This window comes from Akebia trifoliata, chromosome 16 (genome assembly GCF_017979445.1).
Source record: "Akebia trifoliata isolate Shusen 1 chromosome 16, ASM1797944v1, whole genome shotgun sequence".
Classification (NCBI taxonomy): Eukaryota; Viridiplantae; Streptophyta; class Magnoliopsida; order Ranunculales; family Lardizabalaceae; genus Akebia; species Akebia trifoliata.
In genome coordinates this window covers 32,028,291-32,054,404 of record NC_141390.1, presented here as the reverse complement: position 1 = coordinate 32,054,404, position 26,114 = coordinate 32,028,291, and the positions used below count along the sequence as shown (strand labels likewise).

General features: G+C 33.4%; 2 protein-coding genes and 1 pseudogene across 3 annotated transcripts; 2 read left to right on the top strand and 1 right to left on the bottom strand.

Annotated features, from left to right (window-relative positions):
* The first annotated feature begins 1,669 nt into the window (after window positions 1–1,669).
* On the top strand, window positions 1,670–7,267 carry LOC147383649 (large ribosomal subunit protein uL3y-like; annotated as a pseudogene). The gene is made up of 7 exons (XR_015173952.1): window positions 1,670–2,511; window positions 2,619–2,681; window positions 2,802–4,870; window positions 5,595–5,699; window positions 5,851–6,151; window positions 6,242–6,314; window positions 6,777–7,267. The product of XR_015173952.1 is annotated as a large ribosomal subunit protein uL3y-like (transcript).
* Window positions 7,268–12,104: 4,837 nt separating this feature from the next.
* On the top strand, window positions 12,105–12,578 carry LOC147383648 (pectinesterase inhibitor-like). Its single transcript, XM_086427324.1, has one exon. It carries the CDS (start codon window positions 12,105–12,107, stop codon window positions 12,576–12,578), a length of 474 nt encoding a protein of 157 aa, XP_086283450.1.
* A 3,697-nt stretch (window positions 12,579–16,275) lies between these two features.
* LOC147383647 (pectinesterase inhibitor-like) lies at window positions 16,276–16,833 on the bottom strand. Its single transcript, XM_086427323.1, has one exon. It carries the CDS (start codon window positions 16,831–16,833, stop codon window positions 16,276–16,278), a length of 558 nt encoding a protein of 185 aa, XP_086283449.1.
* Between the last annotated feature and the right edge of the window lie 9,281 nt (window positions 16,834–26,114).

Sequence of the window (26,114 nt, the reverse complement as noted above, 5' to 3'; positions counted from 1 at the left end):
GCTATAGGAGCCTGCGCATACGAAAAAAATTCACTTGCTAATTCACATACATATAGTAGCGGAAAGATATATCCGCCACTAAAAAATTGATTTTTTTTTACATTCAAAACTTTGTTTAGTGAGTTTTTTCATTTTTTTAAAACTTAATATAATAGCGGATTATATTTTCCGCAACAATACCTATAACATTTTCATGTTTTTGGCAGCGGATGATTAGTTCTGCCGCGATAGAGATCCATTTATATTCAAATTTTTACAAATGGCAGCGGATGATTGGTTCCGCCGCAATAGAGACCCATTTCATTTAACAAGAAATGGCAGCGGATAAATGGTTCCGCTACAACAGAGTCCCATTCATATTGCAAAAAATTCCATTTATTTACAAATGGCAGCGGAGAAACCTATCCGTCTGTAAAAAAATTGAGGGAAAAAGAAATATGACAGAGGATCCGTCCATTTATCTACAAATGGCAGCGGAGAAAACCATCCGTCTGTATAAATCTTGCGGGAAAAATAAATTTGAGCGAGGAAAGAACGAGGCGCGAAAATCATTTTCCCTCTTCCCTCTCATTTTTCCCTTTGTTCCTTTGTCTCTATCATTCACTCTCATTTTCTCTCTGCTGTTGGTGCTCACGATTACTTCTACAAGCTGGATTGCAGCATCTGGTAAGCTCGCTCTCTCTCTCTCTCTCTCTCGTTTCGATCTTTCATTTTTTGCAATTGGTACTCTAAAACCCATCGATTTATATCCGATCCTTCAACACCCATGGATTCAATCTGTTAAAACGACACACATTTCAAACCCTAGAGTTCCATCAATTTCTTATTTGGATTTCTTCATGTAATTGTGATTTGTTAAACCCATTTCTTTTTTTTTATATTATTATTATTAATTATTTGAATTTGTGTTGGATTGTTGTTGCCCTTTATGGCTCCAATGGAGGATTGTAGATCTAATTTTTGAGATTGTGAAAGAGATTTCAAGGTTTTTTGAGTGTCAAAATATTTTCAAACTCACTACCATATTAATATTTGGAACACCCCTTATTGGAACTATGCACAAAAGTTAGACTTATTGGTTGTTTAGAACCATTGGATTTGAGCATTTTCATCTGCTAACGTTATCTGTCTGATTGTAGCATTTTTTTGGTAGTGAAATCTAACATTGTAACATACCAATCAGGTTGATTTTTTGTTGGGCTTGAAAGAGTGGAACATCTCATTTTTGCTTTTGGAGACCAAACTCTATTTCAATATATATATTTTTTATAAGTATTCTCCAATATTGGAATCAAAGTAATTCTTCCTATGGATTTGCCTCGTGAAAATTTTACACTGATTGTCTTCTACTTTTTTCTTTTTTATATCAGATATGAATGTACTCATCTTTTAAAATAGTCAGTTTTTCATTGTCATTTATCTAACTTGGGAAACTTTTATAGGTATATATACGAATATGGGGTGCCTGATACAGCTTTACTCGAAAAAAGAAAATGATTAACTATCTAAAATTTAGTGTATTTATGTTATATGAAAATATTTAAGAAAGTTAGTCATATTTTTAAACCTTTTGGACATGCTTGTTTGTATTATTACTTATCAGGGCTTAAAGAATACATATTCACCTTTCCTGCTTTCGTGGTGATTTGTACAAAAAAAAAGTGTTGTTTTTAAGAGAGTGAAGAATCTGTTCAACTCTATGGCGTAGAAGGCCAAGATAACTTTGTATTTGTTGGTCATCCATCAATCTCTATATTTATGGTATCCATTTTTATGATTTTGTCTCTAGGTGTGGAAAAATCATATATGGGTTGTGCTAGTCCTATTGATTTTTTTGTTTTGTCTGATATGTATGATGGAGTAGCCAAATATATTGGAAAAAAGAAATAGGTTTTTGGTGAATCAAAGGGGGAAGTCACTTAACATAGGGAAGCTTTTTGGTGGAATGATGATGTTCAAAAAGCTGTCAAGTCCAAAAGAAGGGTAAAGTGAAGGACTAGAGGAGGTGAGAAAATTGTTTAACAACGGAATAGATTGAGAAAAACTTCAAAAAGGTGTAAAAATGCTAAAAAGGGAGGCAAAAAGAGGGGTGAAGTGAAGGACTAGAGGAGGTGAGAAAGAATTAACAAATGAATAGATTGAGAAAAACTTCAAAAGGTATAAAAATGCTAAAAAGGTATGCAAAATAGGGGTAGAGTGAAGGACAATGTGTTGACATCATTGAGAATAAGGTTATCGAAAAATGATTTTGATATATGAAAAAAATAGGAATATCAGGAAACAATATGATATTGTTTTGTGTTGGGCAAGTTAGCCATTGAGGCTGTACCATGATAGTCATGATGATGAACAAAGAAAAGAGGTAGAAGCTCTATATTGTCACTTTTGTCTGGGGTGATTGGGTCCATATGGTTATTTTGATTCATAAACAAGAGTACAATTTTGTAAAGGACAGAGATGCTTGCCAACATGTGTGATGAGAGGGCCGGGATGTTGCAAGATCAGTTCAATGTAAGCATAAACCTTGTCCATGCCTTGGTCATTCTCATCTCAACCTTCCACAATTAATCAGGTTATTCTATCTTTTAACCCAAATTTTGGTTTCATTCATTTTTCAGATCTTTTAGGTAGGAATCGTGAAGACCCAATAAAATTAACTGATAAGAGTCATGAAGCATTAGGTAATACCCTTTGCCCGTAATTACGTAGATGAGTATCGAGGTTGGCATGTCTTTGGTTTCAATATTGTATTGTAGGAATTATGATGTTGACTCTCTCTTTTTCACAAAAAACTTTTGCAGCGTATACAGAAAGAACAGGTTTTGAAAGGCCACTAACTAGTGGAGTTGCTTACGCTTTGAAAGCTCTGCATTCTGAGAGAGCAATTTGAGAAGCTGCACAAATGGACGATAAAGAAAATGAAGACAGAGGACCAATCCCCAGTTCAAGATTACATTCTTGAGAAGTTGGATCCTTCACCCATCCACTATGAATATGCACCTGTTATATTCTCCCAAGAAACTGTCTCCCATATTGTCTCCTTTAATATGATGTCTGGCAAGGTGTGCTTTTTTTTCATTGCAATTTTGTTTATTTTTTTTACTCTTATTTTAAAATAGGGGTAATAGATGGGAAAATCTAATGCTGGAGCATATATGCAATAACATAGTATGTGTTCATGTGTGTGTGTATGCATAGTTGTACTATCCGTTCCATTTCCATATATGAAGGACTGTCATTAATGAAGGGGTGACATATACCTGTGTAACGTCTTTCATAGTGTCTTCACAAGATCTAATAACATATAGCTAAAAATTTCTTAAATTTTCATAAAATTCCTTCAACTGTGAGAAGTATGTGAGTATCTATAATAGAGGTGCCAAGCCATAGATAGCTTCATGGAGTTCCTTATTAGGTACTACTACTTATCGAAATGTTTGTGAAACAGAAGCCTTATATTGCTGTCTAAATGAGATTAATTCTTTTATTTTATTTTATGTTTTCAGTTAGCTTCCTTTCATTCAGTGGATACTTGAACAAGACCCCATCATCCAAAATTGCTTAGTTTTATCATTGCCATGGTTCTGAAATACCAAATGTATTGTTTTTAATTGAGGGTATTTTATGGACTGCTTATGTGTTTGGTGGGCATTATATTATGACCTGCTTATGCCTTTCACTCAATAGTTTGTGGATTCTCGATTACACACTCTTTTCCAAAGTTATCATCTTCATTTCTTAGCTATGAGCACATTTCTTGGTGCTTGACATGGATACAAGGTATCTGACATGATGCCTTTTGATCGATATTCTTACATTCGTAAAGCGGATTTTAGATTTTCAATGCTATTCTTATTGGCCTGGTATTTAGATCCCAATGCTGATGTTCTGCATTAGCGGAGTGTGTGAGGTTGCAGACTACAGTCCCCGAAGCTTATCAACTCCTAATCGAGTCCATGGCCAGTGCCTCTTGATACTGCATGCCTTCTTGCCTTCCATCGTGCCATTGAAGTTCGACCTTTCAATTGCACTAAAGGTGTCCTTGAACTGGCAAATGAACCATCACATTTCTGTGTGGATGAGGTAAATGTATATGGTCAAACATTATATGTATGCCATTTCTTCTTCCAATTGGTGTGAATATGTATTTTCCCCTAGTGGAGTTTATTTCTAAAAACATAACTAGAGGTCTTTCATGTTTGAGCTTATAATTTTCTGGTTATGTGGTCCTCTTGGGCTTCTAGCAAACTTTATTTAGGGCCCATTAGGATGGAACATGAAACATGGCTGATGTTATTTTTAATGAGCCCCAACTGTGATTTGAATTCATTTGCATGGCTATACCCATTTTCTGTTTGAAATTCATATGGAGGTCTTAAAATACAATTTGCCCTGTTATAGGGGAAATGTGCTTTCTCTCTATAAATGTTAACTCCAATTTCATTTGCACTATGGAGTCTAGTTCTTGTTCAAATGTGGCTTAGTGTCATAGGTACGTTTTGAATAAAAGATTTAAGCCATCGTATAAAACTGTCCCTTCTACTCTTTCTTTTAGTTATGCATTATATGGTTGGGCTAAGATCGTCAAATATGGGCTTTTTTCACATAGTGTGTGTGGCCAAGAGCCTCCAATCTTTCTCATTGAGCTGGCCAGCAGCATTTGTTGTTCTTCATGCAGTTTATTTCTTCATCCACTATATATTTGCTAGTCAGGCAGCTCATATTGGAGCCTTGTACTTTTCATTTCTTGCCATGCACTTGGCTTCTGGTCTGCCTGGTGTATTGGCAGCACTAACACTGGTGTTCAATTCATGTCTTTTTGGTGCAATAACACCTTATTGTAGTGGTTGTGCTGCAGCTTATTATGGAGGTACATCCTTTTCTCTATAAAATATTTGGTTTTTTATTTTATTTTTTTTATGCTTGTTTTCAAATTAATTTCTCTTTTTTCAGTCTCCTAGGATTTACTAACCGTTTCCACGCATTCTTTTATCATATCTCTTAATCGTATAACTTCTTTTTGGGTAATTTCCGTTCATGTTGTAGTGGCATAGAAAATGGCCCTTTAGCCATTCATATTTTTCGCATTTTTCCAAACTGCTCCTACACTATCTCTTAGTTGGTCATAATAAAACATCATGCACGAACCATTGTTGGTTGTAAAATTTTTAAAAGTCAAGTTTCAATGCGTGATGTTAGAAAAGATTCATAACAATTTTATATTTAAAATAAGAAGATAACTTTTGAAAAACATATTTATCATGTGGATCATTGTAAAGATCTCAGAGAACTTTCTAATGGAATAATTTTTATATATCACCTAACTTCTGGGAAGTTTTGTCATATGTAAAATTCTGAACAAAAGAGGCACATGGAGTCGCAACATGGTTGCTTGAAAATATTGTAAATTTTACAAGGAAATCTTTGTGGTTGTGGCCCTTTCTATGCTTTTAATTGATAATATTCAGGGTATTCACGAATAGTATAACAGTGACAAGGACATTTTCTACAGATTCTAGATCTATTGTTTATTGTTTTATGACAAGGTTGCCACTTTTTACTTTCTAACTCCTCGCTCAATGGGATTCATGCAGTGAGGGCCTTTCCTAAGGATGACCCAACAAAACCTTGTAGATTGATTGCATTTATGGGATACAGGTTGATTCACATTGTGAGAGATGTTGATAAACCTGGATCAAGTGAGCCTTTTCTCATTTATAGTCATTCTTGATCCAAGACCCACTCATTCTGACGCTGATGATGCTCTTGAATTTTATAATATATCTTTCTAAATTATGTTCATGTACTACTTACTATGTTGTACTTACAAGTTCCTTTCTTTTAACATAGAGCTTCACAAGAAAGAAACACGTGAGGCAGTGACTATAATAGAGACACCCTTATGATTATCGTTGGAGTTGTTGGTTATGTGAAAACTCCTTGTGGCCTTTGTTCTTTGAACACTGTTTGGGCTCAACATCTTAATGAGGAAGTGAAGAGGAGATTTTACAAGGACTGGTGTAAGTTGAAGAAGAAGGCATTCACCAAGTATTCAAAGAAATATGAAACTGAAGAAGGGAAGAAAGATATTCAGTCCTAGCTGAAGAAACTGAAGTACTGTTCTGTAATTCGTCTTTTGGCTCATACTCAGGTATTCCTTCTCTTCTTGAGCTTATTTAGTCTCTTTTACATATTGAGTTGACCATATTTATATTTTACATCCCCATTTGTGGTTTTATAGATTAGAAAGATGAAGGGACTGAAGCAGAAGAAAGCCCACCTTATCGATGTAACCAGAGCATAGGACCTATTATGTAAGATGGTTTATGTTTCTATTAGTTCAGGTTAAATAGGTAGACATTGATGTAGCATAGTCAGTTTCAATTTTTGTTGGTTATCGGCTAATGGGATAATATTAACATTTTTCTTATGAAAATGTTCAGCATAACCAATGTTTCATTTGTCAAAAACAATGATCAATGAAAGATAAGTTTTAGTCAAATGTAAACAAGTAATGTATTATTGACTTAGATGCTCAAGCCTAAGCTCGAAGTTACTTAGGACATGGGTGTGTATTGATCATTAGATATATCTTTAGGATGCATTGACACCTGATAGAGTCTTGAACAAAGTGATTTGATGTGTACGTGCGTGTGTGCACATATATTGTGTGCATAAACACACCATTTGTCAAGTGATATGTGAGCTTGCATAAATTGGACATGATCATAAGTATGCTATGTGATCCACTTTTAAAGTTGTAGTCCTTGTTGCAGATCTATGGTGATTTAGAGGGAAAACTAAAACAGATGACCCTGCCATAGGATGAGGGTGAGTGGTAGAACTTGTCATTTTCTATTGTCACTTAATATATTTTTGTACTTAGTATAAATTTTTCACTTATACAATTGCCATTATGATGGAATCAATCACCTATGCATTTTTTAAGGTTTTTATAACTAAGACACTGAATTCAGCCACCAACAATAACCAACAGAAATAAGTGCTTGTTTCTACATTGATTTCTAAGTTTACACCTAAAAAATACACTATGCACACTCCCTAGTCAGGATCCATGGCTACTTCTTCCCCTTAAAAGCTCTGGAACTCAAAAGTAGGCTATTTCTCCCCTTTCATTAAAAGATGTGTTGGTTCATGGGGCAAGGTAACTATGATTTAATCTTTAACTATGGTCACAATTCTTTAACTATGATTTTTTTCTTTTACTTTATCAACTATGATTTTGATAATATTTTCCTGTTTTTTTATGCAGGGTTACCAGGGACCAATATTTGAGTACTAAAGAGTTCATTATTGTTGTTGTAGAGGAGCTGAGAACAAGACTATTGGAGAAAGCAAAGTTGTAAATCCCTATCCAATTTAATAATATATGCACATAAAGTACATTTAGAAAGCAATCATTCTCTTATGCCTGTTATGTCTCTATCTGCATTATTCTCTTATCGGTGATCATTGTTGCCGATTTTGTTTAATATCATTTCATACAGATTATATCATTGTTTGGTAGTATCCACATGTTTCTGAATGTTTGTTACTAGAAAAATTAGTGTTGCACAACGGGGTTTTGTTCCTGTTGATGAGCGGATGCAAATAACTGATAAAGATGGCAATATGGTCTGTGATAAATTTTCTTAATGAGTTTGCAGTTTTTGATATCTGTTTCCAACAATTACTGATATGGTGCTTTAATACGTAGGTTCCTCATTTGTACTGCATCGGTGATGCAAATATGTGATATATTTATGAAAATGCTTTAATCATGTCATTCTTCTCTATCTCTTCCCTCTATTTCTGAAAATGCATCTCACTTATTTGACCACCTAGATAATTCTTCAATTCCTTTGAAATATTGTTTAATGCAATATCTGCTCTCTTAGCGAGTCCTCGTGATTATGTTATCTGCTTTCTCTCTCTCTCTGGTGATTCCATGTGCTTTGATGTCAGATTACTTGATCAGTTCACAACCTGAGTTGCACCCTAGATGACTTGTGTTACAATTATCTTAATGTGTTGTCCACCAAGATTGTTTAGCTCCAATACTATTTGAACTTCATATTGGTTAATGACAGATCTTAATTAGTTGCTCCATGCATTAATAGTTTGATATATATAAAATGTTTAAACTGTTCTATCCACCGAGCCACTATTTAGTTTGAATTCTATTTTAATCATCAAAACTTTTATACTCTTAACTTTCTAATGAGAGAGAAATGATATTTTTATTGAAGAAACATTATACTCTTTTTTCGTTAAGTTTGTAAATATCTTTCTCATTCTCTTTTGTACTCAACCCATTATATTATCATACACCGATATTTTGCCTCGTTTACTGCTTTTTTGTTTCATTTTTAACTTTTTCATCCCACGTGCCATGTTAAAAGAATTGCCGTATCCATCATTTCTATTTGAACTACCTTTTGATGAATGAAACATCTTACAAAACTTTTTTGCTCCATGTGTAGTTAGCTTGATTTTGAAGCTAAATAATAATTATTCATGGATTCTTTACAGGGTATGAAACCTCTCAACTAGTTCTATTCTACTATTGGTAATAGGTGTGTAGAAAAAAAATAAATTAAAATTTTAATTCTTTTTTTATAGTTTAGATATCGGTTTGTAATATATGCCTAAAATCTCAGATTTAGAACATCAATCTTATAGACATCGGATTTTAAATTGATGTCTAAGATTTTTTTTTTTTATATATTTAAATGCAGATTTGGAACGGTTTTTAACGGTTCCTAAGTAACTTATTGCAGCGGATATTAAAATCCGCCTCTATATGTTGTATATTCTATTATTTTAAAATTTATGTATTGCAGCGGATATGAAGATCCGCCGCTATATGTTGAATATTCTATTAACTTAAAATTTTATCTATAGCAGTGGATACTAAGATCCGTCGCTATATGTTGAATATTCTATTAATTGAAAATTTGATCTATTGCAGCGGATATTTATATCCGCCGCTAAAGATATTACATTTAACAGCGGAACCTATTTTCCGCCGCTACATTTAGCGACCGAGGCAAGTACGTCGGATCTTATTTTCGCTGCTCATCGCCGCAATATCTTTTAGCAGCGGAAAAATTACCTTTTAGCAGCGGAAAAATCCGCCGCTGTAGACCAAAAATGTTGTAGTGATTTGGTCATGAGAACTTGAGAGGATTATATTATTTACAAAATTGTGTTAGAATCCTGCATTGCCATTCTTTGTATTGATATTAATTTTTGTCTCCCATTTTCCTTGATCAATGTTCTTCATACTAATATGTGATACTAATGCATAATTATGTGAATTGACAGCGTTTAGTAACAAAATCATCGATCTGTATAACTATGTGTCTCCTTTTCTTTCCTTTCTGGTTTATTTCAAACTTTGCTTGGAAAATTGCTTCAACAACTGCTAACTATACAAAAACAGTATCAATACTAAGTTGGTTCAGAACCAAGGCAAAGAATAACATGGAGAGCGGAGATAGTATCTCTACTGTTTCAGGAAATATATAAAAGAAGACTGACTGGGGATTCAAAGATTTATAGACAAATGGTTTTCATATAATTAAGAGGTATAAGGACTTGTGAAGAGAGCGTTGGAGATGGAAAACTTGTGAGGAAGGATAAAAGAGATAGAAGGTGGTGTGTATAGGAGATATTAGATGAGTACTTCAAACCACCTCACGGAGTTGCATGGATAGTACTCCCCATATTTATAATATGGTCCAGAGGTCTGTAGTGGTGATAATTCCAGGTAGTTAATGATTCTTCCACACTTGTGTTGTTTTCTTTTCCCACCTAAAAAGAGCAGACAACAATGCTACAGATCATTATCATTAGCTTAACATCGGTGTATCACTAGCCATTAGCTATGTTGGTAGTTTCTAATTACAAGCAAATTTACTTTATGATCTGGAAACCCATTGAAACAGATTGGTTTATTTGGTTTTTGTTTGATATAATTGTTCTCAAATTGGGAGTTCGAGGTATAGCTTCACAACACGTTGAGTCGACCCAAAAGTCTTAATAACTCTTCTAGAGAAACTCGAGCATCACAAATGAAACATGTTTTGTTTCTACTAACATCAACGAGGACTTAAAGGAAGTAAGCCAAGTGTTCCCAATGGTAGTACAACCTTCCAACCGAGACCCTCTTACTCAAGTTTCTCATCAAATGCAACCCCTAAAGGAATTTTCTCGTGTTCTTCCTTCAAAATTGTCGGATTTATTGCCTCCAATGGAAAATATCCAACACCACATCGATTTGGTATCCGGTGCAAGTTTCCAAAAATTGCTCCATTATATAATGAGTCTAAAAGAGCATAACAGATTGAAAAAACAAGTGAAAAGGAACCTTGAAACCTCTACTAACAAGTACAAAATCGGTGTCGATAGAAGATTCAAGAAGTATGAAAAATGAGGCTTGGTCATGGTTTATCCTAGTAAATATCGTTTTCCCACCAGAATTTACAATAAGATCAAGTTTCTCTTGAAGAAGATAAACAATAATATTTATATGAAGATTTTGCCTGATCATAAGCTATGGTCAATTATATTCTCTAATCTAAGTTTGAAGAATGGATATCACTGGAAGTGGATTAGAGCAAAGGATGAATAGAAAAAAAAAAAAAACAACCTTCAAGATCAACTCAAGGACGAGTTTTTTCAAAGAAATGAGGCCTGATGTAGGACATATATAGTTCTAAGTAGTTTTCTAATTCTGTTATATTTCTATTTTTATTTCTATTTCTATTTCTAGTAGGATTTCTATTTCATAGTTATGTTAAGAGTACAATTTCTTGTTAGTTTCTAATTTGTTTTAAATTTATTTTTATTATTTAGACTATAATTAGAAGTACTTAGAAGTCTCCAATTTGAGTTCTAATATGATTAGAAAGTTAGTATTATATTATAGATAGGTTAGGAATATTAATTTTTAGTATTTTAGTAGGATTACAAGTTGTTATGATGGAGTTATCTATATAAAGAGCTCAAAATCCGAAAATTAGAAAATCAATCAATTAATAATCAATTCAATTATCTTTTCTCTTTTAATTATTTTTTTAACTTTATACTTTATTTTCTTTCAAGCTATTGCTTGTTTATCAATTGAATATATTGATTCAAATAGATTTTAAATGTTCCATTAAACACGATCTATCGAATCTATTGATTCACACGCTTCCACTACGCCACTCTGACACCACAATACTTCTTTAGTTCTTCTCCTAAACTTCTACTAAGTGTCATAGCCCATTTTACACTCTTTAAACAATGACTTTTAGCTTAAAAATTCCACACGTATAATGTACTTATAAAAATGGGTCATTTTAAAGTAAAACTATAAGTAAAATATCCCATGTATTGTTTTTCTTTGACCCTTCTCTACAAATAATTTATGGAAGTTCCTCCCTCTCTTCATTACAATTGATGGAATAAAAGAGCCTATTTCTCTCTATACACTATTTTTTACCTAGGATGCGAAGGAGTTCCCCAAAAAACCTTAAGAACAAAAAAGAGTGTTTTCCTATCTATTGATACATTGAATCATCTTCCGATCCACGAGCAATGACTTGCTACGTGGATTGAGTCATATTTAGAATTAATTAGCATTTTGGATGACTTGCAATGGTAGACTTGAGCTCTCTAAGCCCTTTCTCACTAGTTTCAATTTCTTTTTTCTATTGTTAATTTTCAATTTCTAATTTGCAACAAATCAATTCTGTTTTAAAATCAATCTGTTTCTAACTTTGTTTTTTATTTTAACCGATTGAACATTTGAATCCAAGTTGTCCCTGTGGAACGAATTCGACTTGCCCAAAGTCTTAGTTCACATCTTAATCTCTGCATTTATTTAGTAAGCTTTACAATCGATCACCCCTCTAATCTACAAAGATCTTTGTAATCTTGAAATAATCTCACCTAACCCTTCCATCATAACTAGTGTAAAAGAATCTCCTATATATGTTTGTGTACTTCCATAAAAACAACAAAGCAAAGAATGGCCTCTTATATCTTTTATAGTCCATATATACTCGTTTCTTTCTCTCTGTGGTTTCTCTTAATTCTCGGACCCATCCTTTGCAATGGTGTCTATGAAGGTAACTAAGGTCTTACTTAACCAACTCTGCTCTAAGACCGACGATCCCAATCTATGTGTCAACATTCTAAGTTCCGATACTCGCGCAGACAATACAGATCTTCAAGGCCTCTTAAATGTCTTTATCATTTTATGTTCGGACGATGCTACAAGCACAAACTACTATATCCATTCCGTCCTTCCAAATATCACCGATCCTGAACTAAAACGACGCCTTAGTATTTGTTCAAGTGATTATGAACAAGTTATGTCAGGTCTCAATGCAGTTGCAAAACGCTTCACTCAACATGATTTTCGTGGATTATATGTTATCGCTAAAGGTTCTAAAAAAGCCATCCTTGATTGTATGAATTCACTAAATGCGCCACCATCCATTGAATCCTCATTAAGTCAGAAGAGTTTGGTTGTGGATGTTCGTATTGGTCTCATATTGGCTATCACACATCAACTCCATGTGTAAAAGAAGACTCAAAATCAAATGTAATTTAGTATCAATTTAATACATAAACTAGTGCGTGGAATGTGCATTTGCACATGAATTACAAAATTAATGTTATATGCCAGGGCATTTTCATAATTAAAAAAGTAATTAACATTGATCTGAGTCAAGAATCCTCACCCTTGTCCCACTAAACCAATAAAATTAAAAAAAGGTTTGACCACCCAGACAATCCCTTTCAATGATTGTTGAATGGCCCAAGGGACTAAGTGAATTATTTGGGGTCAACTAAGGCTAGCATGACTAATTTAGTAAGATTTGAAATCTTACTAAGGTTGTTGGGCTCAAATGGATTATCAAATTGGAAACTCAACACCACAGTCTTCTAGATTTCATGGAAAAACTCAGATTTAAAAGAAAAAAATTCAAAGAAAAATCGTTTTTGAGCTTGATCAAAGGTATTGAGAATGGATGGCTACCAAACTCCCGAATTTAAGACTAAAATTCAATGGTGAAAATTAACTTTTTTTTTTCATTTCTTAGAATCTTTTTCTTGGATGCCACAAATTGATGCAGTTAAGATCCACTCTAGCATATGTTAAGTAACAAATTAACCGCATAAATTTGAGTTTTATAGTGTGGATCCCCACACCATGGTAACAAACTTCACAAAGTAAGGTTCCTTTGGAGTTGTTAATAAAAATACAGCAATTAGGTTTGTTAGGTAAATCTGTCTGTAAAGTATAACCAACTCCTATTACATATTATTTGCATTTGAGCCAGTTCAATACAAGTTGAGAATTAAGGCAAAAATTTGAAATGAGGATGTTTTTATGTTTTTATGTTTTTATATATTATATAAATAATATTAATTATTTTTTAATTAATAATAAAAGAATTATTTTAAATCTACTCTTCTCTGTATTTAAGATGCAAATAAATATCTGTTTTTAAAATTTCAATGTAGGGATCTTAAGATTTTTTTTTTTATTTTAAACTTTCAATGTTGGGTATTTAGGTCTTTTTCTATTAATACATTAAAAAGATTGAGGTGAGACAGGCATGCGGTCAGTTTCAAAACATAAGGATGTCTATAATACAGTGCGCTAGAGTGACATTGAACTTGACGTCATTTCACACATTGGTGTGCACGTAACCTGGATGCCTCTCACTCATTTCTCGATGAAAAGCATCAATGTTTCTGTACATGCAACCATGTCAGCCATGTGTGAAATGATGTCAATTTCAATACTACTTCAACATTTTCCATCTTTAATATAGACCAAAACTTGGGGCAGATATAAATCCTTTTTTTGTAAGACTTCCAAAGCGTAAGAGACTTTTGTTTACTATTATAATGAGAAGCTGAGTAGAAGTGGTTTGACCCCAAAATTTTGATCTCACACATGCCCTCGCCTTCACCTCTAAACTAGAGTAAGTCTAGCATGACTAACTTAGTAAGTGTAGAGGCAAAATTCGGTGAGACGTTGATAGACTCTTCCCTACTGATCCAAAGTTATTCCTTCTTCCTCCCTATACTCACCAATGTGGTACTTGCCAAAAATTCCCTGACGTTCAAGTTAGAGTTGTAGAAGAATTATAATACTAACTGATAGACTTCTATTCATTCTCAATCACCCAAAAGATCACCTAGCCTCTATCAATTCCTTCATTTATAGATCCTCCATTTGAATAAGGGTTTCTCCCCTTTAACGGGATGTGATCTTGAAGAGTCCTTTGATTATAAAGATCCTAAACAGAATTTGGATATTTGAGATTTTGTCCACGATTCCAATGAGATCTCCTTCGAGATCTCTAGACTTGACACGTATAAGTCAGGATTATACATCTTCCCAGACCAAGCTTACCCTGCCAGGTAGATCAAGTCTACACTAATGCTACCCTGCCCTACCAACCAAGTTAGGCGCTTTTATCCTGGTCTATCCTATTGTTCGGCAGTGCTAGGTATACTGACTCACACATAGTACCACTTAACCAACGTGGACACGTGTACGGTTTGGATAACCATGCAACTATTACCCTCTACAGTAAGATTTGAAATATTCCTAAAGGTTGTTGAGCTCATCATGTGGTATCCAAAAATATGATCTGATGTTATAGGGATGTAGAGGACAAAATTCTATGAACTTAAAAAAAAATTAAAAAGATTATTTTTCACTGTTAAATTTTAATTTTAAATTTGAGAGTTCTTACGTAAGGGTGTCAATGGACGGGTTTGGGAAGGGCATGGTTGAGCCCTAGCCCGGCCTTAAAAAGGTTGGCTCTACCTAGACTAGCATCGGGCCTAAGTCGACTAAGACCTAGCCTGGCCCTAATGGGCTCGGGTCAGATAAAATGACTCAAATTCATTATTTTTAATGAAAAAAAAAATGTTTTTTTCAAATTTTTCTTTGTGCATGTTTAAAGACTATCTAATCAACGTTAAAATTAATGTTTTATTAACTTATAAAGGTAGATGAGAGTTAAATTGTAATTAGACAATATATTTTACTTATATTAAAAATATATTTTTCTAATTAAATATATTATAAATTTTTCTATAAGATTAAGTAGTGGACCGAGTTGGGGACTATAGGGCCCTAGCCCAGCCCTGATTTAACAGGCTGAAAATTATTAAACCCGATCGTACCTTTGCGGCCTCCTTACGAAAGCCTTAGCCCTTGTTTTGCCAGGCGGGCCAGGCCGATGGGTTCAATTGACATGTCTTTTCTTTAGTAGCTGTCTATATTTAAAACCTTGGATCAAGCCCAAACACAAATATGTGTTTCCAATTTTTTTTTTTTTTTTTTATGTGAGTTTTTCAATGAAATCTAGATCTCTGTGGTGTTGGATTGCAAATTTGATTGATGAAAAGCATCTTTGGTTCCTGCACAGATGTGTGATATGAGGTACAATCTAGAGGTCAACCAACATGACTTTTTTTTTGGTGGGTGGGGGGAGTCTCCCTCATGGAATATGATTTATATATATATATATTTTAATTTTAGGGACTTAACTTGAGCTGAGTCTTTGACTATTGCTTAAGTTGCCTTATGGTTGAGCCGACCCATTCATACACATAAGGGGCCATGCCAAAGCAAAGAGATATGCACAATGTGAAAAAAGCCCAAATTTGATGGTCTTAGGCCGTCAAATTTCATAAAATTCAACGGACCAATAGGTCCAATTGGAGTCGAATTTTTCATCGTCAAAATTTTTTTTTCGACGGGCTGAAATTGTCAAATTAATAAAGGATGAGAGAAATTTGACAGCTCTAAACCATCAAATCTAGGAACATCAAGAATTTCGACAGTCCTAGATTGTCAAAATTCAGTTTCTAAAATTCGTGGGCTTTGGCCCGTCAATTTTTTCTGTTGAATTTTTCAATTTTCACGTAGTGACGCAAGCACTAAAGTGAGATTAATAATTAAGAACACATCCACAATATGATTTCTCTGTTTTAAATGGAGATTCAACCCTTGGGGGTAATTTTAGTGTATCCATACATTTACCAAGTAACTGATATAACAAATCCTTAAACTCTGCAAAGCGCTCGTAATCCTAAACCAATCTCACCAATTAAATACTTCCATCTTCATAGCAAATACTATAAAACATTTAATATTTATTTAATAATTATAACTAGTACTTGTTACATTTTATTTGCATCTCACATAAGAGAAGCATTCCAAAGCAAAGAGCAAAACAAAAGGTGAATCTAATGTTCAAGTTGAAACACAATCCCTATAATAAGATTAATAAGAACATCCACAATGAGATTCCTCTGTGTTAATGGAGATTCAAAAGGCGGCAGTGAATTTAGCTTATCCACACATTGAGCAAGAATATTTATAGTATCCGATATTGTCATCCTTACCTCCTCGTAATTACCTTTTTTGGAACTCTCTGCAGCAGAGTTAAGACCTGCGATAACACTTAGGTAATTATTGGAACAAAGCGTGACGCGCTGCTTTTGGTCAGGGTCAGTAATACTGGGAAGCAAGGATTTGATATAGCTCGATGTATCTGTAGCATTGGCCAAACCTAAACTTATAGCGATATTTAGGAGGCCTTGAAGATCTGCGGGGTCTGTACGAGGATCAGAACTTAGAATTTTGACACAGAGATCGGGATCAGCGGTATGAGAGCATAGCTCATTAACCGTGTCCTTGGTAACCTTCACAGACACAAGTGCAGAGGATGGGTTCATGAAGAAGAGAAACAATAGGGAAAGAGAAACAAGTATGCAAGAAGTATGAAAGAGAAAAGAGGCCATTTTTATTTCTTCTGTTTCAAGGATGAGATGATACTACAGTAGACATTTTTATAGTAATTCTATAGTCAAAGTGTGTTTGGTGAGATTCTTTTTATGGAATAATAAAGTTTTTTTTTCTTTTTCTAGATAAGATCTTGGAAATCTATGATTTAAGTCAAATAATAAAGATTTTCAAAGATTACAAAAATAATCTCGAAATAATCTCACCAAATATTTCCTTCATAGTTCTTACATGTTTTTTTTCTTTTTTTTTATAATATTTTATTTTTATTTTTATATAACGAGTTCCAGATGAGCCAGGGCTGGAACCAAGGCATATGAGACCCTCCCCCAAACACGTAAAATGCCCACACATCACACGCACCACGTAAGTGAGGAACACCCTTGCAAATTTATACTTCCAATTTATGTGTCAACATTTTGAGTTTTCATCCTTGTATGAATACAACAGATCTTCAAGTCCTCCTAAGTGTCCCTATCAATTTTGGCCAATTCTACCGACACATACAACTATCGGTGTTGGTTACTTCTGAATACCACAGACCTAGAACTAAAGAGGCGCCTCAGTATTTGGTCCAGTGATTAGGAAGGTGTTGTGGGAGGTCTTAACATTGTTCCGCCATGTGTCAAACCACTATTGGCAGATTCTGGTCCAATTGGCTATTGGACCTCAACTTCCATCTTAAGAACTAAATAAAAATGTAAGAAAATATTTTAATTGGTGGTTCTCTAATTTTTTTTATTTTTTTTATTTATATGAAACCCATTCTTGTAAAACAGAGATTGTGATGTTCAGTGTCCACAACAACCTATTTTATGTGCTTGTTTGCCACCTTTCCCTTACTAAGTCCTTGAGCTTTATTTCCTTTGATGTGAACTCATAGGAGAAAAACTATTCACATAGGAAGAAAATTATTCATTAATCAGGTATCTTCTGATATGTACAATTGACAACAAAGTAACTATTTTATTGTAATAAATAGTTACCAAATAGAAGAAAAAAAAAATCTATCTTCATAGTTAATACAATAGGAAACAATAATAAATAATTACCAATCAACGAAAAATTGTTTCTATTGTTTGTTTTATATTCTATATAATAGGCAATAGCATAATAACTATTTTTCTTTCTATATATATGGTTTGTATAGTTGAAAATAAAGTAACTATTTTATTGGAATAAATAGTTACCAAATAGATAAAGTAAAAAAGTCTGTCTTTATATTTTATACTTGCAACATAATAATTATTTTATAGTAATAAGTAACTACAAATCAAAATAATTGTTTCTATGTTTACATTATAAAATACTTTATACAATAGAAAACAAGAGAATATTTACTTTATTGTAATAAATTTTCATTCATAAAAAAGATATATATATATATTTAAGTAGTAAAAAAATAATTACTTTTCAGAGATTTTTTTCAAAATATGTTTTTAATGGAACCGAAGCTGAAGGAAATCTGAAATTTCTGGGTTCGGTTCAGTTTTGTACGAAAATCCGGATCGAACCCAAAAATTTAGGTTCAGATTCAATTTTGGCAAAACTTGAACCCAAAAAATCAGGTCCGTTTGGTTTGGGTTTACCTGAATGTACACCCAACTACAAGATAATAAGGCGAGGTTCAAAACGATAGATTCAAGATGTTGTTAACTAGATTGTAATTAATTCACTATAGATTTTGAAGAGCTTGAAGACAACTAGTTTTACAAAGAAAAATTGGTTACAAATTGAAAAATGAGGGTATTTAGGTTATTTTTATTAATCTACACAAAAAAAAAAAAAATTTGGGGCAAATGGCATGTCACCGGTTTGAACTTTGAAAACAGATGGGATATCCAAACATTCATCAAAATGTAAAGGGTGTCTAATCACCCAAAAGATTGAGGGGAAGCAGGAAAAAAACCGAAGGGACATGTAATCAGCTAGAAAAGACATGGGGATCTAAAATATTCAACAAAACTAGAGAGGTGTCAAGTCTGAAAACACAAGGAGGTACCTCAAATTTTCACCAAAACATAAAGGAAAAAAAATTGAGGGGAGGGGACAAGAAAGTAAGAGGGACATGTAATTAGGGGTGCAACTTGGTTCGGTTTGGTACGGTTTGAGGTCAAATTGAAACCAAACTGACATAGGTCGGTTCCACTAAATAAGAACCAAAACTGAACCAACCCAAACTGAATTAAAGTCCATTTGGTTCAGCTCGGTTCTACGGATTGCCAATATTCTATAAATTGTAAGTAATATTTTTAATGAAAAATTAAACATAAAATTTCATACAATAAATCACAAATCTATCCATAAAAATTCATTTGTTTATCAATAAAAAAGATCACTAATCTATGCCCTAGCTCTTAAAATAATTCATAATTATATATATATATATATATATATATATATATATATATATATATATATATATATATATATATATATATATATATATATATATATATATATATATATATATATATATATGTATATATTACCTAGGAGTTCAGTTCTCAATTTGGTTCGGTTCTATACAAGTTTGATCCGAGAATCGAACCAAATTAATCTGTTCTCCATTTTTGTAACCCAGAATCGAACTGCAACTTGTTCCAAACCGAACCAAATCACCCCAAAGCTATCGGTTTGATTCGATTCTCGGTTTGAACTGGACCAAATTGCACCCCCACATGTAATCAGTTAGAAAATAGATAGAGTATATCTCAAACATTAACCAAAAGTGGAGGAGAATAAAAATTGAGGGGAGGCAACAAGAACAAAGGGGGCACGGGTAAGTCAAAATATTCAGCAACATATCGAGGACTTTAGAATATCCAAAAATTTGCATGCTCTAATCAACATTGGAGTTATCCCTTCTTTTTTGGAGAACTTTCATATTATATCAGTAATTATACTAAAAATCTGTAAATTTATATAATTTTTTTTATATATTAATAATTAAAAAAAAAAAAATCATCACCCTAAGCATAATCAAGGTTGCTTGAATTTCCTCAGTTGGCAGTGCAGGACATATGTCACCAAGACTACACAAAAAAAACAGCAACAATGATCCAATAGAGAGGAACACCAATGTTTATACTTAAGTCTAGAAATAAAAGTAAAAAATGTCTCACCAAACCTGCAAAATAAGATACTCTAGTCGCTGACAACCAGTCATCCTTATTGATAAAAGCTCCAACTGTGTACATTTTTGCTTCAAATAAACTTAATATTCTAAATTCTTCCGATGGAATACGGTTTATTGTAATTGCTCCTGGCCCAGAGTTGTTAAATTCCCCGTAAGTAATTGTATTTGCTGCTATAGTTCCATTATAAGGAACCCACCCAGCCAGATTTATTAACCCACCCATGAAAGACTGCATTATAACAATGGTACAGTGAACTCCTAAGGGTGAACCCAAGTATGTAGTACCAAACGATTGAAGGGAATCCGGGGCAATATCTATTATGCAGTAATGGAATATAAATGCGGTACCCTTCTTAAGTTTTTTTCCTCCTTGTGCGGTAATCACATTGCTGGTCTTGGGGAGGGGATTTCTCACATACACGTTGCAATTCTGGAACACTACCGTTGCATCTCCAAATATGAAATCGAGTGTCCCATATATTGTGCAATCCTTGAAGAATAGTTTCCCCCCAGCCAGACTCAAAGTGTACTGGTACCCACGAAAGATACACCAATAAAGCACAGACTGGTCAGAAAAACTAAGAAATGCCACGGCATTTTCTCTGTATGCTCCAACGTAGTTTTCCATAGTCAAATTTATAGCCATGAATCCATCTGCAAAGACCTCTGTAGAATAAACAAAAGAGACTTCTTATTAGAAAGATCAATATAGTTTGAAAAAATTATGTAAAAAACTCGTACTCTAGGTGAAACAGAAAAATATGCTCGACTTGGACATAAATAAATAAGGAAGATAATGGATATACAACTTAATTCCAAGGATTATTGATCACTCATTGTATACTAAGTTCTGTCCCACAATTTGATAGAAGATATTGCAATATGAACTAGTACTCAAATAATCTAATATATGATGCCTAGAGATTAATCTCTCCTTACACAATAGTATATTCTTAAAGAAATAGAAAACTCAAATAAATATAAATCATTTTTATAAATTGAATATAAAAAAAATTCTGAATGTACATGTACATGAGTAGCCTCATACCTCACATCCATCACTTAGTTCAAATATTAAGATTTTACACCATTTATAAAAAATAATTGGTTATTAATTTTCACTCAACTTCCTCTTTTTAAGTTCTGTGTTAGATCATTAAAATTTTGGTTTGTGTGACTAATTATGCTCCATATTTGTACATATTTAGTGGAAATTATTATTTTTTTTTAAAAGGCTTTGCTTCCAGAATCTCACTTTCTAAATGATTTTTTTTTTGGCAAAGAGAGAATTTAGAACACACACGCACACACTACGCTTCTATGGACAAGTCACCAAGGTGCTAAATTCTAAAATAGATAACCCCTATAATGATTTTCAGAAGGCATGTCCAATGTTTCAGAAATTATTAGACAAGACCACAGTAATGTTAAGAAAAGTTTTGAATCATTTTAATTGGAATAATATGTACTAATAACCATTATGTTGAAATGTACCAGCAAAATAAACAAGGTGAAATACATAAAGACAGGAACTTACTGACTGTTGCATTATCTACATCAAATGTGATCACTGTCTTGTTCATTCCTTCTCCCATAAAAACAATATTGTTTTTAGTTTGAGCAATCACCACGTTTTCTTCGTAGATGCCCGACTTAATGAAGATGCAATGTTTCTTATTGCTGTTGTTTGGTGCGACAGCTACAGCACTAGACACCGACGTGAAGTGCCACTGCCATCAAGTGCTACAATTGAATCCGACTTGCACTTGAACTGGTGCTTGCCGTGGTACTTGGGTCGCATGAAATTGTACACATACAAATAACCAAAAAACAGAATGAGGATGAACATTAACAACCTCGATATTTTGTCCATTGTGCACACACATAGTTCCTCAAGAATAGAAGTAGGATTTTGTCGGTTTGCCTCAATATTCAGGGCATTTGGTGGTGCTTGAATCGGATTTGATGCTTCTGGTTGTGCTGCTGATGAAGAAGGTATGTCAGCCATTGTTCTTTACTTGAGCTACATATCAGTATAATTACTTTAATCTTGGCATATCACTTGTCATAATGGTAATTTATAGTAATCTGCAAATATTCTTTATGAGCTGAAAGCCCATCGAAATAGTTGATTGTTTTATTGGTTTTGGTTTGATTTAATTTTTCTCAAATTGGGAGTTTTGAGTCATTGTTTAGAACCCATTGAGTCGACACCAAAACTTAGCCAGGTTGACCTCACATGATTGGATTTTTAGGTGACTCAATCCTCAAACTTGATGGAACCAAATCAGCTAGGCTATCTTAAAAGTGCACCGAGTACCATCAAAACTTGTCTGAGTTATTTAGTTATGTAGAATATTTCAAAAGATAACAAAATATAATATTTTTTTTTAAATATCTATAAATAAATGAATAAAAAGATTGATTGTCTACTTTTATCTATCATCTCGAGAGAAATACAATTATGGGGAGCTAATTCGAATCTCTCGGGTAAAATAAAAACAGCCCCCACAATCGTACATATTTAATATAAAATTAATATATTTTTATTTAAGTGATCCAAGTCATTCATAACCCACCATCATCCATTAATTACTAATAGGTAACTCGTTTGCTTTTCAAAAACAAAAAAGAGAACTCATCCATGTCCACTCATGACTTTTTAGAGTCAACTCAACTTGATGAACATTAGAGTTGAGTCCTTTAGTTTTAGAACTATGCTTTCAATTGGTAGGCAAACATTGTCGGCTGAAGTGACGAGCAGCTTTGGCACTAAATTTTTCATCTTTGCGTTAGAAGATGATCCAAATTATGCTTCATCTTTGTAATGTCTGTGATATCTCATGTCATCTAAACCTTCTTTTTTTTATGAACAGTTTGGAATTGAACCCATGACCTTGGAGTTGCATTTCCTATGATCTAAGTCAAAAGCTTGATTTTTTGCAATTAACATGTTGGTTACACTTACAATAGTTATATAACTGTTGTATGGGCAACATTTGGGACCATGGGATTGAGTGGTGGGGAGGAGGATGAATCTCTATATATGTAAACCTGGTACACCGACTAACAAATGGGACAAAGTTTTTCAAAGTAACTTGACCATCACAAATGCAATCCCCCTCGTAGTAAAATGTATTTTGAGATTGAAATTTTACACAAATAAAGTCCATGCACTTTAATTTGAAACACAGTTATAAATGGTGAACAAACATCAATCTTCAAACCCTCATTACCACAATGACAATGACCTTTAGATGGACCACCAAATACTTATTTAAGTATTACATAGAAAAAACATTTCCTTGCTTAGAAAAAAAAAAAGATTTGGTAGGGGTATGCTCTTTTGGCTATGTATCAAATGTTTTATCATTATATAAATCACTTCCTTGCTTAGAAAAAAAAAAATTAGTTGTACTTATATGTATTGCAATCAAAACAGGATACATGGCCGTGTTGTATTGCAATTGGATTGAATTCCTCCCGACCCATTTGGACCTATTGCCTTCAAGTCTAATAGAAATTCTAACCAAACGTAAATGACTAATGCAATTACTTACAATTCTTATATTCTCATACTCAACAAATACATGTTCGGTATAAAAGTAGTGATGTCTGGATTCCAATCAATGTTGTGTATTCAATTGTGTCACATCTCTTCTTCAATCCAATCTCTGCAGGGGTGTCTGTGCAGGTTACCAAAGAAGTAGTTAAACTTCTCTAAGTTCTGATCCTTGTAACGACTTTGCAGATCTTCAAAGCCTCCTAGGTGCCTCTATCAATTTATCCCTTACCAATGCATTATACACTTCTAACTATATAACTTCATTGCTTGCCATCGTTGATGATCCTTACCCGGAGCAACTGTTCCTTGGTTGCTCCAATATTTATAAAGGAGTTCTCTTTACTCGTCAAATTGTTCAGATAGCTTCACAGATAAAGATTACAAAGAAGTCAAGACTAATGCAAGATCCTCCGAAACTACTCTTGATGATTGAAGACAGTTTATTGGGACAGGCACTGCCAGAATATTTACGTTATCAAAGAAGAAGTATTATGCTGCTGCACTTATTGATCTCATCTTGGCGATTGTGGATGAAGATTGATGATCATATATAACTTAATTATTTCTTGTTTTAAACATTTTTCTTACTTGCAGCCTACTTTCATGAGTAAGGCCTGAATAAAAAGCATAAAGTATATACCATTTTTATGATTTATATTATTTTTGGTGATTAATCTTTCTAATAGTGATAATAGAGCATATATTTGATGGAATCATTATTGGTATATTTCATAATAAAAACAAGTTGAGGTCGAGACTAAAGTGTAAAAGAATCGACTTCTAATCCTTCCATCATAACAAGTGTAAAAGAACCTCCTATATATGTTTGTGTACTTCCATAACAACAACAAAGCAAAGAATGGCCTCTTATCTCTTTCATAGTTCGTACATACACGTTTCTTTCTCTCTGTTGTTTCTCTTCTTCAACCCATCCTTTGCAATGGTGTCTATGAAGATAACTAAGGTCTTGCTTAACCAACTCTGCTCTAAGACCGACGCTCCCAATCTATGTGTCAACATTCTAAGTTTCGATACTCGTGCCGACAATGCAGATCTTCAAGGCCTCCTAAATGTCTCTATCATTTTAGGTTAGGACGATGCTACAAGCACAAATTACGATATCCATTCCGTGCTTCCAAATATCACCGATCCTGAACTAAAACGACGCCTCAGTATTTGTTCAAGTGATTATGACCAAGTTATGTCAGGTCTCAACGCAGTTGCAAAACGCTTCACTCAACATGATTATCGTGGATTATATGTTATCGCTGAAGGTTCTAGAAAAGCCATCCTCGATTGTAGGGATTCACTAAAAGCACCACCATCCATTGAATCCTCATTAAGTCAGAAGAGTTTGGCTGTGAATGTTCTTATTGGTCTCACGTTGGCTATTGCACATCAATTCAATGTGTAAAAGAAGACTCAACATAAAATGTAATTTAGTATCAATTTAATACATAAACTAGTGCGTGGAATGTGCATTTGCACATGAATTGCAAAATTAATGTTATATGCAAGGGCATTTTCATAATTAAAAAGGTAATTAACATCAATTTGAGTCAAGAATCCTCACCCTTGTCCCATTAAACCAAATAAAATAAAATAAAAGGTTTGATCACCCATACAATCCCTTCAATGATTGTTGTAAAATAAAAGGTTTGATCACCCATACAATCCTTTCAATGATTGTTGAATGGCCCAGGGACAAAATGAATTATTTAGGGTCAACTAAGGCTAGCATGACTAACTTAATAAGATTTGAAATCTTACTAAGGGTCGTTGGGCTCAAATGGATTATCAAATTGGAAACCCAACACCACAGTCTTCTAGATTTCATGGAAAAACTCAGATTCAAAAGAAAAAAATGCAAAGAAAAATCCTTTTTGAAATTGATCAAAGGTATTGAAAATGGATGGCTACCAAACCCCCAAATTTAAAACTAAAATTCAATGGTGAAAATTAACTTTTTTTTTTTTTTTCATTTCTTAGAATCTTTTTCTTGGATGCCACAAATTGATGCAGTTAGGATCCACTCTAACGTATGTTAAGTAACAAATTAACCGCATCAATTTGAACTTAATAGCGCGGATCCCCATGCTAAGGTAACAAACTTCATAAAGTAAGGATCCTTTGGAACTGTTGGAACTCCAAGGGAGTTTTTGTAATAAAAATGCAACAGTTAGGTTTCTTGGGTAATCTCTCTGTAAAGTATAGCCAGCACCTACTACATTTTATTCACATCTAAGCCGATTCAATACAAGTTGACGCCTAAGGTGAAAATTTGAAATGAGGATGTTTTTATGTTTTTATATATTAGATAAATGAGATTAATTAATTTTTTAGTTAATAATAAAAGAATTATTTTAAATCTACTCTTCTCTGTGTTTAAGATGCAAATATGCTAAATATTTGTCTTTTGAATTTCAAAGTAGGTATCGTAAGATTTTTTTTTTTTTTTTTTTTTTGTTTAATTTCAATGTTGGGTATTTAGGTCTTTTTCTATTAATACATTAAGAAGATTGAGATGAAGGAGGCATGTGGACAGTTTCAAAACATAAGGATGTCTATAATACAGT

Excerpts from the sequence above, each read along its gene's own strand:
- LOC147383648 (XM_086427324.1), top strand. The coding sequence starts at position 12,105 with ATGGTGTCTATGAAGGTAACTAAGGTCTTACTTAACCAACTCTGCTCT.
- LOC147383647 (XM_086427323.1), bottom strand. The coding sequence starts at position 16,833 with ATGGCCTCTTTTCTCTTTCATACTTCTTGCATACTTGTTTCTCTTTCC.